A 13,732-nucleotide genomic window follows, 5' to 3' on the forward strand; every position below is an offset into this window, starting at 1 on the left:
CTTGCCCTCCCTTTGATAAAAACGGAGAGATTGGTGGCATGAGGGCTTTGGGGGGGCCCTTCAGGGGGGTGAAGGGGAGAAGATTTAGCTGGCTGCCTTAGGCTGAAATGGGAGGAGGTTGAGTACCATGTGAGAATGGTGGGAAGTGTGTTTTTTTGTAAGCAGCTCAAGCAAATGCACATCTACAGTGGTACTTCGGGTTACATACGCTTCAGGTTTAGTTAATATATTTTTTAAATCTACTATTCCTTAAGGCCCTCCACCGCTGCAGGGAGCCTCAAGGCCCTTGTCTGCTGTGGGGAAGCGTGGCGCACCCTCGTCTACCATGGGGAGGTACAGCGGGACCTCTGCTGCCGCAGGAAGGCTTGGCAAGACTGTCCACCCTCATAGATATACATATTGTGATATTTAGCTGGTGATATGTCGTGATGTTTGTGTCACTTCAGAATGCAGACTAGAAATCCATTATTATGGCTGCTGTTAGGCTACCAGTGCCTGCATGCAGCAAACTCACTCTCTATTTTGTAACTGTAATGAGCCATGGAAGTCGTATCTTGCTCTCAATTTCTCCTCTCTTCCAGAAATAGTCTTCAGTTGTACAGAGGTTCAAATACCTTAACCTTATGCCTCCAATAAGAAATGCAGGCAAATATACCTCAAAAATATATAGACATTTTTACCCTGTTCAGACCATTTTAGTCACAGATTGTCCTAAATAGTGTGGAGAACCTCCATGGAGTAGAGGAGGATCCCTGTGCCGCATGTTAACTCATGAAGTACAAGAGATCTGTGGAAAGTTGAGTGCCCAAGTGGGGAGCCTGGCTAGTACTTGCCTCTTCTCTCCCTTGTATGTTTGCATACATCTGAATACATGAACATCAGAATAGGGGTATAGTATTGTAACATATTTAAGAAACCTAGAAATTTAATGATACTGGGTTTGTACCAAGGAGCTGAATATATTGCCTCTGTAGTTCAATATCAAGAGAATCTAAACTACTTCATTGAAAGTAAATTTCTAATGTTCATGGTTGCTGGGAGAACTCTCAAGAACATGCTGGTGGACCTTGTAAAATGTTGACTGTACAGTGAATTGGTATCTATGACTTCGCTGCTTAGCATGCGTTTCAGCATGAATGCCCTCTGCATATTCATAGCCATTGATATATGCTGGTTGTTGTTGTTGTTGTTGTTGTTGTTGTTGTTGTTGTTGTTGTTGTTGTTGTTTCTTGAATTTATATACCGCCCTATGCCTGCAGCTCTCAGGATGGTTCACAGAATAACATCAGAATACAAAACCATAAAATAGTCAAAATAAAAACAGCAACCCAATAACCCCCCAACACATTTTAAAAGGGCATAGGATGTCAATCAAATCAACCAAAGGCCTGATTAAAAAGGAATGTTTTTGTCTGGCGCCTAAAGGTGAATTTCCCTGGCAGAGCATTCCTCAGATGGGGAGCCACTGCAGAAAAGGCTCGTTCTCATGTTGCCACACTCTGGACCTCTTGAGGAGGAGGCACACAAAGAAGGGCCTCTGAAGATGATCTCAGGGTCCCGATAGGTTTAAATGGAAAGAGGTGGTCCTTGAGGTATTGCAGTCCTGAGCTGTTTAAGGCTATATAGGTCAAAACCGACACTTTGAATGGGGCCTGGAAACTAATTGGTAGCCAGTGCAGTCAGACCAGGATTGGTGTAATATACTCAAACCGCCTGGCTCTGGTGAGCAACCTGGCCGCTGAATTCTGCACTAGCTGAAGTTTCTGAACCGTCTTCAGAGGCAGTAATCTAACCCTCTCTTACCACTCTGTTCCAAAGATTCTAAATTTGCAAAAGAGGAGAAAATCACAAGTACAATTAAAACTGAGAAGCACTTAGTAAAGCTTCTGTCAGACTGAATTACTACTTAAATATTTAAGACTCCTTCTTGTGCCTTGGTATAATCTTGCCCAATGGCTGTGTTTGGATGTAACGCTAAACCATAGTTTAGCGGTGTGTGAACGAGCCTCTGGCTCCTACCTTCCCCCCTTCCCTTTTTTCCAGTGATGTGGTCAGGTAGGAGGAGATTGGAAGAGTCTCCATTTTCAGCTAACCAGAGTTGGTCATTTCTATGGCCAGTCCCTAGATTATGTGTTGGCATAAGAGTTCTAGAGAGTACGTCTAGGTTTTTTTCATATGTTGTGCAAGTAGCAGAGATGGGAAGCCGAGGCCCAGACCTTTCACCAGGCATCAGGAATGAGTGAGAGTTGGGTTCTTCTGCACAGTCTTGAAGCAGGTGGTGTGTAGGCCTTGCCTCCTGGGCAGTTGCTGAAGAAGGAGTAGGTGGTGAAAGCCTGGTGGAGTAAGAATTGTGGGGGCTGATGGTCCACACACTGCATTGGATCATTTACACTGCAAGTGATTGCAGGTTGTTAGAATCTCTCATAAGGTCAAATGTGAAAATAGTCTAGTGCTGGCCATTGTAGGAAGCTTAGACAGAACTAGGCATACTTATGATTATGATTATTTGATTGATTTTATATACCACCCTATACCCGGAGGTCTCAGGACACTCTTTAGCATCCTTATTCTCTTTGCTTTTAGTCCCAACTCAAGTGCTCTTAAAAATATGAACCTGTGGTTTGGTCACTTGGAGGTGCAAAATTTGTGTACTATCATTTAAGAATAAATTTGCTGCTTTTGTACTGACCCTTTTACAGCCAAATAGTGTTAACATCTCATATTTGTTTGGTTACAACTATAAAAGAAACAAGTAGATTTGCCCTGTCTTTGCATATAAACCATGAGATCACTAGCTTAGAGTGTTTTTAACTGTTTCTAGAATACTTTCTAGAAAATTTTGTATTATTGATACATTTGTAGCCCTGGAATCCTTTAGCAGAAAGGGTGGGATATACAGTGGTACCTTGGTTTAAGAACAGCTTAGTTTATGAACAACTTGGCTTAAGAACGCTGCAGACCCGGAAGTAGGTATTTTGGTTTGTGAACTTTGCCTTGGAATAAGAACATGTTTCGCTTCTTGTTGAGTGTGTTCCATTTGCAAATTGAGTCCCCCGCTGCTATGGGAAAGCATGCCTTGGTTTAAGAACGCTTTGGTTTAAGAACGGACTTCCGGAATGGATTAAGTTTGTAAACCAAGGTACCACTGTAAACAGAATTATTAGTAATGAAATGAAATTGTTAATTAATTTACATTCATAACCTGGAGTACATGCTTAGTTCAACCCTGATGTTTTAAAATGGTGGTCCTACTGGATCAAATTCCCAGCAGGTAAAATCCTAGGGAGCCAAACTAGTGCCATATCAGGGACTAATAGGAGCTCAAGAGGCAGATGCCTAGTTGCCTGTGGCCTCCATTGGAATATAAGAACTGGGATCAAAGTTGACATTCCATATTAGACGAATAGCACTACATTTTATTGCACAGTGAAGCTTGCTGAACTGGTACCTGACTATGTATTGCAAATCATATAATTTGTTTTCAAGTAATGCTGGTTAGGCTTGTTGAGCAGTGGGTCAGCATTGCAGAGGATGTTAGCCGAGAAGGCAACATAGCCTGTTTTTGTAGTTAGCTAGGTCATAGATGATAGGTTTAAGGAGGTTTTTAAGCTGCTCTGCTGAGAAGGTGAATGCTGCTGGACACCATGTAACGTAACTTCCTAGCAAATGAAACAGATTTGCACTGAGGGTTTTAGAAGAGAATAAGAAAGAGGATAGCCAGTGCATGAAAGATCCTCTTGTCAGATTCCTGGATTACTTTGGCATTCTTAATGGATATCTAAATTTCCACCTCTCGTTACAAAGAATGCTTGAGGAATACAGTGGTGCCTTGGTTCTCAAACTTAATCCGTTCCGGAAGTCTGTTTCAAAACCAAGGTGCACTTTCCCATAGAAAGTAATGCAAAATGGATTAATCCATTCAAGACTTTTAAAAACAACCCCTAAAACAGCAATTTAACATGAATTTTACTATCTATTGAGAGCATTGATCCATAAAATGAAAGCAATAAACTGCAATCTACCCAGTATCAAAAACTGGCCGTGATCTACCCATTGTCATTGCAGGGATGAGGAGTGCATGCGGGGTGCGTGCGGAGGTGGCTAACTGGACGTGGGAGGGGAGAGTTTAAAGGGGGGGGAGGAAAGGGAAGCAAAAGTTCTCCCCCCCCCTCAAGCCAGCCCTTCTGGATCCCCCACCCACCCACCCAGCGCCCTTCTTCACCCTCTTCAGGGCTGGCATGAGCAGCCCCTGCCACTTGGGCACGTTCTCCTCGGTGAAGAACTCCTACTGCAGCGGCAGCGCCTGCATCCTGCCTGTGCCATCCCATGCCCTGTGAGGGGAAGTGGCAGCAAGCACTGCTGAGGCCGAGCCACTTGCCATTGATCCGGGACCTGGAGCGGCAGCCGCGGGTGACATCCGGAAGTGGAGGGGGGCAGAGGCAGCAGGAGTTGCCGGAGGTGGTTGCTGCTACAGTGGTGGTTGTGGAGGGAGGCAGCGTTGGGGGGAGATGGCGACATCCCTTGGCCGCATGCTTGCTGCCCAGCCCGGCCTTCCCTCAGTGCCGGGGCTGGCCTGGGACACGGCACCGCTGGGCAGCCTTTCCCTCGCCCTGACTGAACATGGCAAGCAGGGCAGAGGGTGGCAGAAAGGGTGACGAGGGGAAGCTTTGAATTCTCGGTTGGCGCAAGCGGGGGGGAGGGGCTGTTCTTCCCTTGCCCTGACGATTAAAACTGCTGGCAAGTGGCACTAAAAACAGAAGTGTGGCACTCAAACAGGAGCATGTTTGGCTTCTGAATAAAGTTTGCAAACCAGAACACTTACTTCTGGGTTTGTGGTGTTTGGGTTCCAAAGCCGTTCAAAAACCAAGGTACCACTGTAGAAAAGCTTTGGAGGAGAGTTAAAATAGTATTGGTTTGTTTTGAAAGATTTGTATATGCAAATGGATTTAATTTTTCTTTTGGAAGGCTATCTTTCAGTTAACAATTCCAGGGTAAGCACATCATGTATTAAAGACTGCCTACCTTTCTGCTGTAGATGATGATGATGATGATGATGAATAATTTTATTATTTCTGCACCAGGAAAAGCTTTCTGACAGTAAGGACTTCCTCAGGAGGTTCTGGACTCTCCTTCCTTCCTTTTAAGCAGAGGTTGGATAGCCGTCTGTCATGAATGCTTTAGCTGAGATTCCTCCATTGCAACCCATCTAACTAGGTTGCTTCAGCTACTCTGGGCTCCTTAGTCTCAATGTTGCTCTTCTCAGGGCTGGGCGATAACTGCTTTCCAACATCATAATGTACCACCAACTAAACACCACAATATGGTGGTATATCACAATGTCAGAAAGGAGCCCAAGTCAAAGCAGCAGCAGATGAGGCGGGTATGTGAACACTCTGTTTATAAGCTTGCCTCATCTGCTGCCTTGGCACCGGCGGGGTGGGGGAGCGAGCAGGCTGCCTTTCCCTCCCCAGGAGGAAGAAGCAGCCCATTCATACCTCCCCCCACCCGTCCCAAGGCAAGTGGGACTGGTGAGGCTCAGCTGGGGGTAGGAGGGCTTCTTTGAGCCTTCTTGCCCCCTGGCTGAGCAAGCCCCATGTCCCACTGGTGAGCTGGAGGGATTGGGGGCAGGGAGGCCCTTGTTGAAGCAGAGAGAGGAACAAGCTGTATTGCGCCTTGCCGATTCAGCTTGTTATTCCCTCTGCACCAGTATGAGGGCAGACCACGATGGCAGTTTCACTCAACAGTATATTGCTATTGAAATTTCCATTGCTTCTGAGTCCCTCTGCCTCCGGGGCTGGCTGCAGCTTGTTTTTCCCTCAGCGCACTGGGCCCTGGGAGCAGAGGGACTCAGGAGGCAGTGGGATGATGGAAGTTGTAGTCCAGAGGGCTGCAAGCTACACATCCTGGTTGGAGCAGTGTATTCATAATGCACAAGTATATTAAACATGAAAGTACAATATGGAATAGTGAGTGGCTGCAAAAACTTTTTATATACTAGTGAGTCAGAACCCAGAAACTGGAGCCAAAAGCCCAAATTTTGTCACATCAAATTGCTGTTTACAATAAACTTCATAAATCATGGAAATTTGTATTCTAATCAGACAAATTTTATTTACCAGGCACAGGTGGTAGTCGGCATCAGCAGAATCATAAACTTCATTTTGGCTGCTGCTTGCTATCTTACTTGCAAGATGGTGCAATATAAGAGCAAATAGAGGAATGGGGCTTTATGGATTAGCAGCAAGGATATATGAAGACTAATAAAATACCGTATTTTTCGCCCTATATGACGCACTTTTCCCCCTCCAAAAATGAAGGGGAAATGTGTGTGCGTCCTATGGGGCGAATGCAGGCTTCAGGAAGCTATCTGCAAGCCTGGGGAGCCCAGCGGGAGTTCCCGCGGGCTCCCCAGGCTTGTGGATAGCAGCCTGCATCCCGAAGCCTGGGGCGCGCTGAGCAGCACACCCCGGGCTTCGGGCAGATATCCGCAAGCCTGGGGAGCCCGCGGGAGTTCCCACCGGGCTCCCAAGGCTTGCGGATAGCAGCCTGTTCTGGGGGCTGGGGTCGGGGGAAGCTCGGGCTTCCCCTGCCCCAGCCCCGCACCTGGGTGGGAAATAAAATTCTTTTTCTTTATTCCCCCCCCCCCCAAAAAAAAAACTAGGTGCGCCCTATGGGCCGGTGCACCCTATAGGGCGAAAAATATGGTACATTTTAGGCTTATCTAAAACTTGCTGCCCTCAACTTTTAAGACTTAATTCTGCAAGCTGCCCCCTCCCCCCAAAAACAAGTCTCATATGGAGACAGTCGCTCACGGACACCCAAGTCTAGCACTCAGGATATAATGAATGTAGTACTTGCACGAGAGCTAGAAACTTACTACAGTCAATGTCCATTTCGTGTGGGGGTTCTGTTCCTGGCCCCTGCACACATCAGTGGAGCCCCACCCCAGTTAGGGCTCTTCTTTTAGTGATTCTTTCGCGTGACTTGGGTTCAGCGCTGCATGCATGTACAATCGTACGTCTTTCAGATGCGCGTTAATCGGTCATTGCCTGTAGTCTTTTGGAATGTACTGTATTTGATTTGGAAGTTCAAGCAAAAATAACTGATGTGAGTGTTAGAGTAATTTTACTTACAGGAACACCTTTTAAAGTTTACTCTGCTGCAAGCATGTCTAGTGCATTGGTGCAAGACCATTCAAGGTGGTGTCAGATTTGGCTGCATTTCTTTGTTCTATCAAACACATGACAATTAAATGCTGATAAGATGGAACAAGCCAAGAATGATGTGGTGAAGTCCTATGGAGAGTAGGGTTGTATGCCTATTTGAAGTTGCAGGTAACTTTCCTTTTGTGAACATGAGTCATGGTTGTAAAACTCCTATTTATTTTATAAATATAGGGCTTTGTGGTGGTGACGGCAGTTGAGAGCAGATCTATGGAAGTTTTAATCAGTTTTTTGTCTTCTTCCTACCTGGTGATAGCAGAGTTTTCATCAGAAGTCTCTGAAAGGTTCCTGGTCAATATTGGTTTATCATATGTTGAGATTCCTGCATTGCAAGGGTTGGACTAGATGACCCTTGGGATCCCTTCCAACTCTACAATTCTGTGATTCTAGTAGCTTTTTTCTCCACTTTTTGTGGGGGGGGGGACCTTGACAAATCAGATTATAGCAAGTCCACATTTTGCTGTTACCTTGGTTACAGTGTGCCTAACTCACCAGTGCTTTTTCTTTAGTGTCTTGTGAATCTTGTGTGAAACAGAAGCTGCTTAGGTCAAAATAGAGCACTTGCTTCAAGGTCAGCACTGATTCCTAACTTGGTTCCAAGTGATGATTTTGTCTTAAATTCTTAAGACTTAAAATGTAGGCCTTGCATATTTCTGAGAACTGGACATCTGGATATAGGGCAAGATGTAGCCCAAATGTCATACTACCAATCTCTGAAAGCAGTTTCAACTTCAAGTATCCTTGGAGACGGCTTCTGAAAGTGATTGGCTCAATGTCTTCCTGGTTTGATACCATGGGGCACAACTGAGAAACACAGAAGGGCCCTGGAAAAAGGCACACTGCCCCCCCCCCCCATCTGGACTCACCTTCACACTGGAGAGTGGTATGTCTGCATATAGAGTACTGACCATCCCTGCCCTAAGAACATAAAGCATAAGGAGAGGCAGCTGGATCCGCCAGTGGCCCATCTAGTTCAGTGTCTTGTTCTCACATTGGCACCCAGATGCCCATGGGAAAACCTGCATAGCACTTGCAACGGGTATTCAGAAACATTACCTTTAGGGATGGCACCCTCAAGTCAGGTGTTTCTCTCTAAAAGTGGGTGGCCACAGCGTGTGCCTCTTTGCTGGAAGTCGTGTTGTAGCTCTGTTTCAAAACTGCCTGTGCTCGAGACGTTTCTAACTGCTGCTGTTCTAATACCGCCTGCATGAGAAAGTCACCGATGATGTGGGAGGTGAAGAAAGCTAGTTGGTCTAGTAAATGCTAATTTTAAAAAAGCCCCATAGTGTACCATACATTGGTACAGTTATGTAACACAGGCTGACAAGGAAATAGAACAGTCTCTCTGTCTCCCTCCCTCTAAACCTGACAAGCTGTTGGGAATTCAGTATGTCTTTTCGGGGTGGAGAAGAGTGTATTCCACACCCTCCCTCCACTTCCTTTTCTTCCTTTTGGAGTTTTTAGATTCATTTTGGGAAGGTAAGCAAGATGCTAGCTCTGACTCCAGCCAATAGGACTGGGCTTCTGCCAAGTGCTTACCTCTTTTGCGTAACTTGGGCCCAGCCTCCTTTGCAAGTGGCGTGTATAACTCCAGTGACCAACAGGGAGGCAGGCGCACTCTAGCTTGGGAGACAGCCGGCCACGTACCTGTGGATTGTGTGGAATTCACACTTCTCTTCCTTTCCCCTTCTTAATTTGAAGAGGTTGGCTTTCTCTCTCTTGTTTCTGCTGGCATATTGTGAATGTCTCTCTGTGTGGAGGAGGCTGGGCAAACAGCACAAAGAACAGCGAGGCTCGCTGGTAAGTGTTTCAGTCCAAGTCTCTTTGTTGTAATATCTTGTTTCTGTCTCCGGAAGATATTTTTTTTTTGAATGCACAAAGGATAGCTTAAACATATATTGTAAGATTAGCTAAAAGGTGCCCTGACAACAGATACCTGTTTAATGTGTGCGTCTCCCCCCCCCCCTTTCTTGTCTTTACCAGAATAAAATGTTTTGTATGTGGTTGGCTACACAATCCTGGCATGTTCTGAAAAGTAAATCCCATCAAAATCAATAAAATTGGGCCATGGATTCTAAGTGGATTTAGGTTTTGTGATTTCTATCTCATTTCTCATGTATGAGTGAGATTTCTAGCAGGGGGAAGCAATTTTCTAATGAAATGATTGCATACTGTAAGCTTGTTAGTCTTCAGTAGCTTTTGGGGGAAAAGCATCTTTTAAAAATTGATTACTTTAGAAAAGGGTGCTCTTAATATGTTTGTAAGAGAATCTGCTGTTACTGGTGAATTGGGAAGTATATAGCAGTTCTTTGTCTAGGCTGGTTGTTTCAAAGGAATTTAAAAATGAGTAAACATTGATCACAGGGAAACAAAGCAAATTGAGAACCATCATGTTACAGAGCCTGTGAGATGTAATTCAGATATTACACCAGGTTCTTTTCTCTCTTTAAAGTTTGCATTCCAGATCAAGCCTTGTACTCAGCATTTGAAGCACCCGCCTCTTTTTTATCCCAGAATGAATGCCTGTCTAAATAGAATCATAGAATTGTAGAGTTGGAAAGGACCACAAGGATCATCTAGTCCAACCCCTTGCAATGCAATGCAGGAATCTTTTGCCCAACGTGGGGCTCAGACTCACAAACCTGAGATTAAGAGTCTCATATTCTATCCCAGTTTCTGGTAACTTCCCTTTCTTGACAGAATTGATGACTTTGCCACTGAATCCTTATAGCATTTCAAAAATCTAGGATAGTGAGTGCCTACCTTTGAAATAGGCAGTATTTTGTGGGGGTGGAGTTTGAGAGAAGGGGAGGCGCCAAGATAAGTGGATAGGAAAAACTGAGGAGGAATGGCAGAGGAGTATAAAATTGCTTGCTTTGTTTTAACAGCAGAGGCAGGATAGCATTGTGTGTGTGTCTAAGATGTTAACCAAGGATGGTTACACTCTTTGGAACTGGAGCTTTGAGTGATTTTACTTAGAGGGGTTGTAATAACAATTGAGTCATTTTCAGTCATCAACCCTGCTAACAATCATCTCAGAAACCCTTGTGTCACTGCCATAAATGTTATACCTCATTTGTAAGGCACCCATTTCAGGTAATTAGGTGACAGGAGCACAAGAACCACAATCATATTTGCACATGTATAGAGAGAAGGCAGAATAAAAATCTGGCAGATTTAAATATCTAGCTTTTGGCTGTGGGGGTTGTAATATATGTTCATAGTGCACAATGTTTGGGTTTGTTAGCTGCCATGACTTTCTTTTGAAAATTGGGCAGGATGTAAGTTGTTGGTTTTTTTAAATTGTTTTAGCACTATGTAGTAATATCATAGGGACGTGGGTGGCGCTGTGGTTAAAAGCCTCAGCGCCTAGGGCTTGCCGATCGAAAGGTCGGCGGTTCGAATCCCCGCGGCGGGGTGCGCTCCCGTTGCTCGGTCGCAGCGCCTGCCAACCTAGCAGTTCGAAAGCACCCCCAGGTGCAAGCAGATAAATAGGGACCGCTTACTGGTGGGAAGGTAAACGGCGTTTCCGTGTGCTGCGCTGGCTCGCCAGATGCAGCTTTGTCACGCTGGCCACGTGACCCAGAAGTGTCTCCGGACAGCGCTGGCCCCTGGCCTCTTAAGTGAGATGGGTGCACAACCCCAGAGTCTGTCAAGACTGGCCCGTACGGGCAGGGGTACCTTTACCTTTAGTCATATCATATTCTGTTGAAATATGACTTATTCCTGTGGTACAGTTAGGGAAGTGATCTGATTGATTGGGTTTATAATATTTCTATGGCACTTTTCATTCAAAAGAATTTCAAATGAATTTCATTCAAAAGGTAAAGGTCAAGGGACCCCTGACCGTTAGGTCCAGTTGTGGATGACTCTGGGGTTGCACCGCTCATCTCGCTTTATTGGCCGAGGGAGCTGGTGTACAGCTTCCGGGTCATGTGGCCACTTCTGGCAAACCAGAGCAGCACACGGAAATGCCATTTAGCTCCATAAAGGTAAAGGAGTCCTGACAGTTGAGTCCAGTCGCAAACGACTCTGGAGTTGCAGTGCTCATCTTGCTTTACTGGCCGAGGGAGCCGACATTTGTCCACAGTTTTTCTGGGTCATGTGGCCAGCATGACTAAGCCGCTTCTGGAGAAACCAAAGCAGTGCACGGAAACGCCATTTACCTTCCCGCCAGAGTGGTACCTATTTATCTACTTGCACTTTGACGTGCTTTCGAACTGCTAGGTGGGCAGGAGCAGGGACCGACCAACGGGAGCTCACCCTGTCACGGGGATTCGAACTGCCGACCTTGTGATCGGCAAGCCCAAGGGGCTCAGTGGTTTAGACCACAGCGCCACCCGTGTCCATAGCTACTGATAAACCCATCCTCCATGAATGTTTTAACCCTTCTTTAAAAGGGTATGCATACACCCCCATATATACACACTAGCACCACGATCCCTGAAATAAAATGTTTTGCATTTATATCCTACTTTTTTCTCCAATGAGCTCAAGGTAGCAGACGTGGTTCTTGCACTCCTCAATTTATCCTCACAACAGCCCTGTGAGGTAGGTTAAGCTGAGAGATTGTGGCTGGTCACCCAATGAGTCTAATGGCTGAAGGGGGATTTGAACTGTGGTATCTCTGGTTCTAGTCCAGCACTCTAACCGCTACACAACACTGTTAAAAACTCATTGTACATATAGAGATATACATGCCAGCGAGGGTTCCTTTTGCTTTCCATGCCTATATCTGCACACACAGAGCTTTTTCTGACATTTTCTAAGTGGAAGTTCATTGAAGTATGGTAGCGGTGCATGTGGCTAGTGACCAGCATGTGCCAACTTCAAACTGGGGACTCAGGAGTTTCAGTGTAACAAGTGTCATCCCTATTGATGTTTAGTATAGCCTATGCATGTACAGTTGTACCTTGGAAGTCGAACAGAAACCGTTCTGGAAGTCCGTTCGACTTCCAAAATGTTCAGAAACTAAAGCACAGCTTCTGATTGGCGGCAGGAAGTTTCTGCAGCCAATTCAAAGCCGCGGAAGCCACGTCAGACATTCGGCTTCCAAAAATAGTTCACAAACTATTCCAAACACTTCCACAGTGAAGGCTGAGGGAAAGGATTCATTTAGCTTCTCTGCCATCTCCCTGTTCTCCTTCAATACTTCATTCAGACTTTTACGTTCTAAAAATCCTGCCTCCTTGACTGATTTCCTGCTTTTCATATATTTAAAGGAATATTCACTGATTCTGCACCTTCAATGATATGCTCCTAAAATTCCTGACTTGGTCATATTATTATCCAACTTACACCCCCCCCCCCCAGTTTATTATCCTTTTTCAATTTCCCCCTGTTTCACAGGACGACTTCTTTTATTGCTTCATTCACACGGCTATTTAGCCACACTGGCATCCATTTGGACTTGTGTGAAACTTTCCTAATCTGAGCCTCTGTTATAGTGGTTTTAAATAGTGTTATAGACAGGACAAACATAGAAATTAATAAATGCTATGATTTTTGTTATTTGTGGTATGAAGGGAGAATGCAAGCTGCAAATGAATTCCTGGGCTGAGTTATGCAATCCAGCTTGGCTGGCGGAGGGAAGAGCAGACTGTTAGCACTACAAAATGGTGCTGATGGGCCACAGAAGGGTCATTTGGCCTGGGGAGTGAGATGTCACAAAGGTTGCCCAGAGGGACAGGAAAAGGGGAGTGTTGAAACAGGGGCTTCTGGGCAGAAGGAGGAGGAAGTAAGGCTGAGATCCATCTTGGAGGAGGAGATGAAAGGTTGCCTGCAATGCCATGGGTCATGCTGTGAGATCTGGACTACCTCCATGCAGACTGAAGGTGTAAATAGGTGAATAAACCATATTTATTAAGGCACGACAGTCTCCGCCGTGTCTTCTATTCTCTAAAGGGACACAGATCTTGTGTGTGTGCCTGTGACTCCATGCGCTCTTGCCACCACTTGGCAAAGAGAGGGGCAGGCACCAGGGTTTCGTAACAATTTCTGAACATCTTAAAAATATATTATCTTCCTAACTTTCTCCTTCAACTTGCTTTAAATTAAAACTCTAATATATTCCCTCCCAAAACTAAATGTGTTGATGTGTTTTCCAGACAGCTTCCCACTCTTTACATTCATTATTTTAGTTATTTCAAAGTGGGTAAACAACAATTGCATCACTATAACATGGGCCTGGATACCACTCAGTACTAAATCAAGTACTACCTTTCCTTTTGCTGGCTCTTAAGACCAAGTAGTTTAAAGCTCAGTCATTTATTACATGAGAAATGTCTCCCCACTGTGACCTGATCAATGAGTGTGATAATAAACACTTTTAAAAAGGCGTCCATTATCACAATACTTTGGTTATGAGAATCCACAGATCCACTAATTGGAGCCAGTTGCAAAAAGCACATGTGTAAAATTATAAGAAGTCTGAACCCAGGAATTTATTTTGAGTACTGAAACGGAATGGAGATCCCTGACTCAATCCTCCCTCCTCAATTTTCTTAACT

The 13,732-nt window shown here is 45.0% G+C and overlaps 1 protein-coding gene across 2 annotated transcripts in view; it reads left to right on the forward strand.

Moving 5' to 3' along the window:
* Positions 1-13,732, forward strand: part of PELI1 (pellino E3 ubiquitin protein ligase 1) — a 60,537-nt gene that overhangs the window by 18,380 nt on the left and 28,425 nt on the right. Inside the window, exon 1 of one of the 2 annotated variants that reach the window (XM_053380341.1) lies at positions 8,847-9,023. The exons of the other annotated variant lie outside the window; for it this stretch is intronic. Within the exon in view, the coding sequence (XP_053236316.1) occupies positions 8,966-9,023 (58 nt within the window). The 5' untranslated portion in view covers positions 8,847-8,965. Of the gene's footprint in view, positions 1-8,846; positions 9,024-13,732 lie in introns of those variants that run through there. 2 annotated transcript variants of the gene reach the window in all.

The sequence above is a fragment of the Podarcis raffonei genome, chromosome 3, assembly GCF_027172205.1.
Source record: "Podarcis raffonei isolate rPodRaf1 chromosome 3, rPodRaf1.pri, whole genome shotgun sequence".
In the NCBI taxonomy this organism is placed as follows: Eukaryota; Metazoa; Chordata; class Lepidosauria; order Squamata; family Lacertidae; genus Podarcis; species Podarcis raffonei.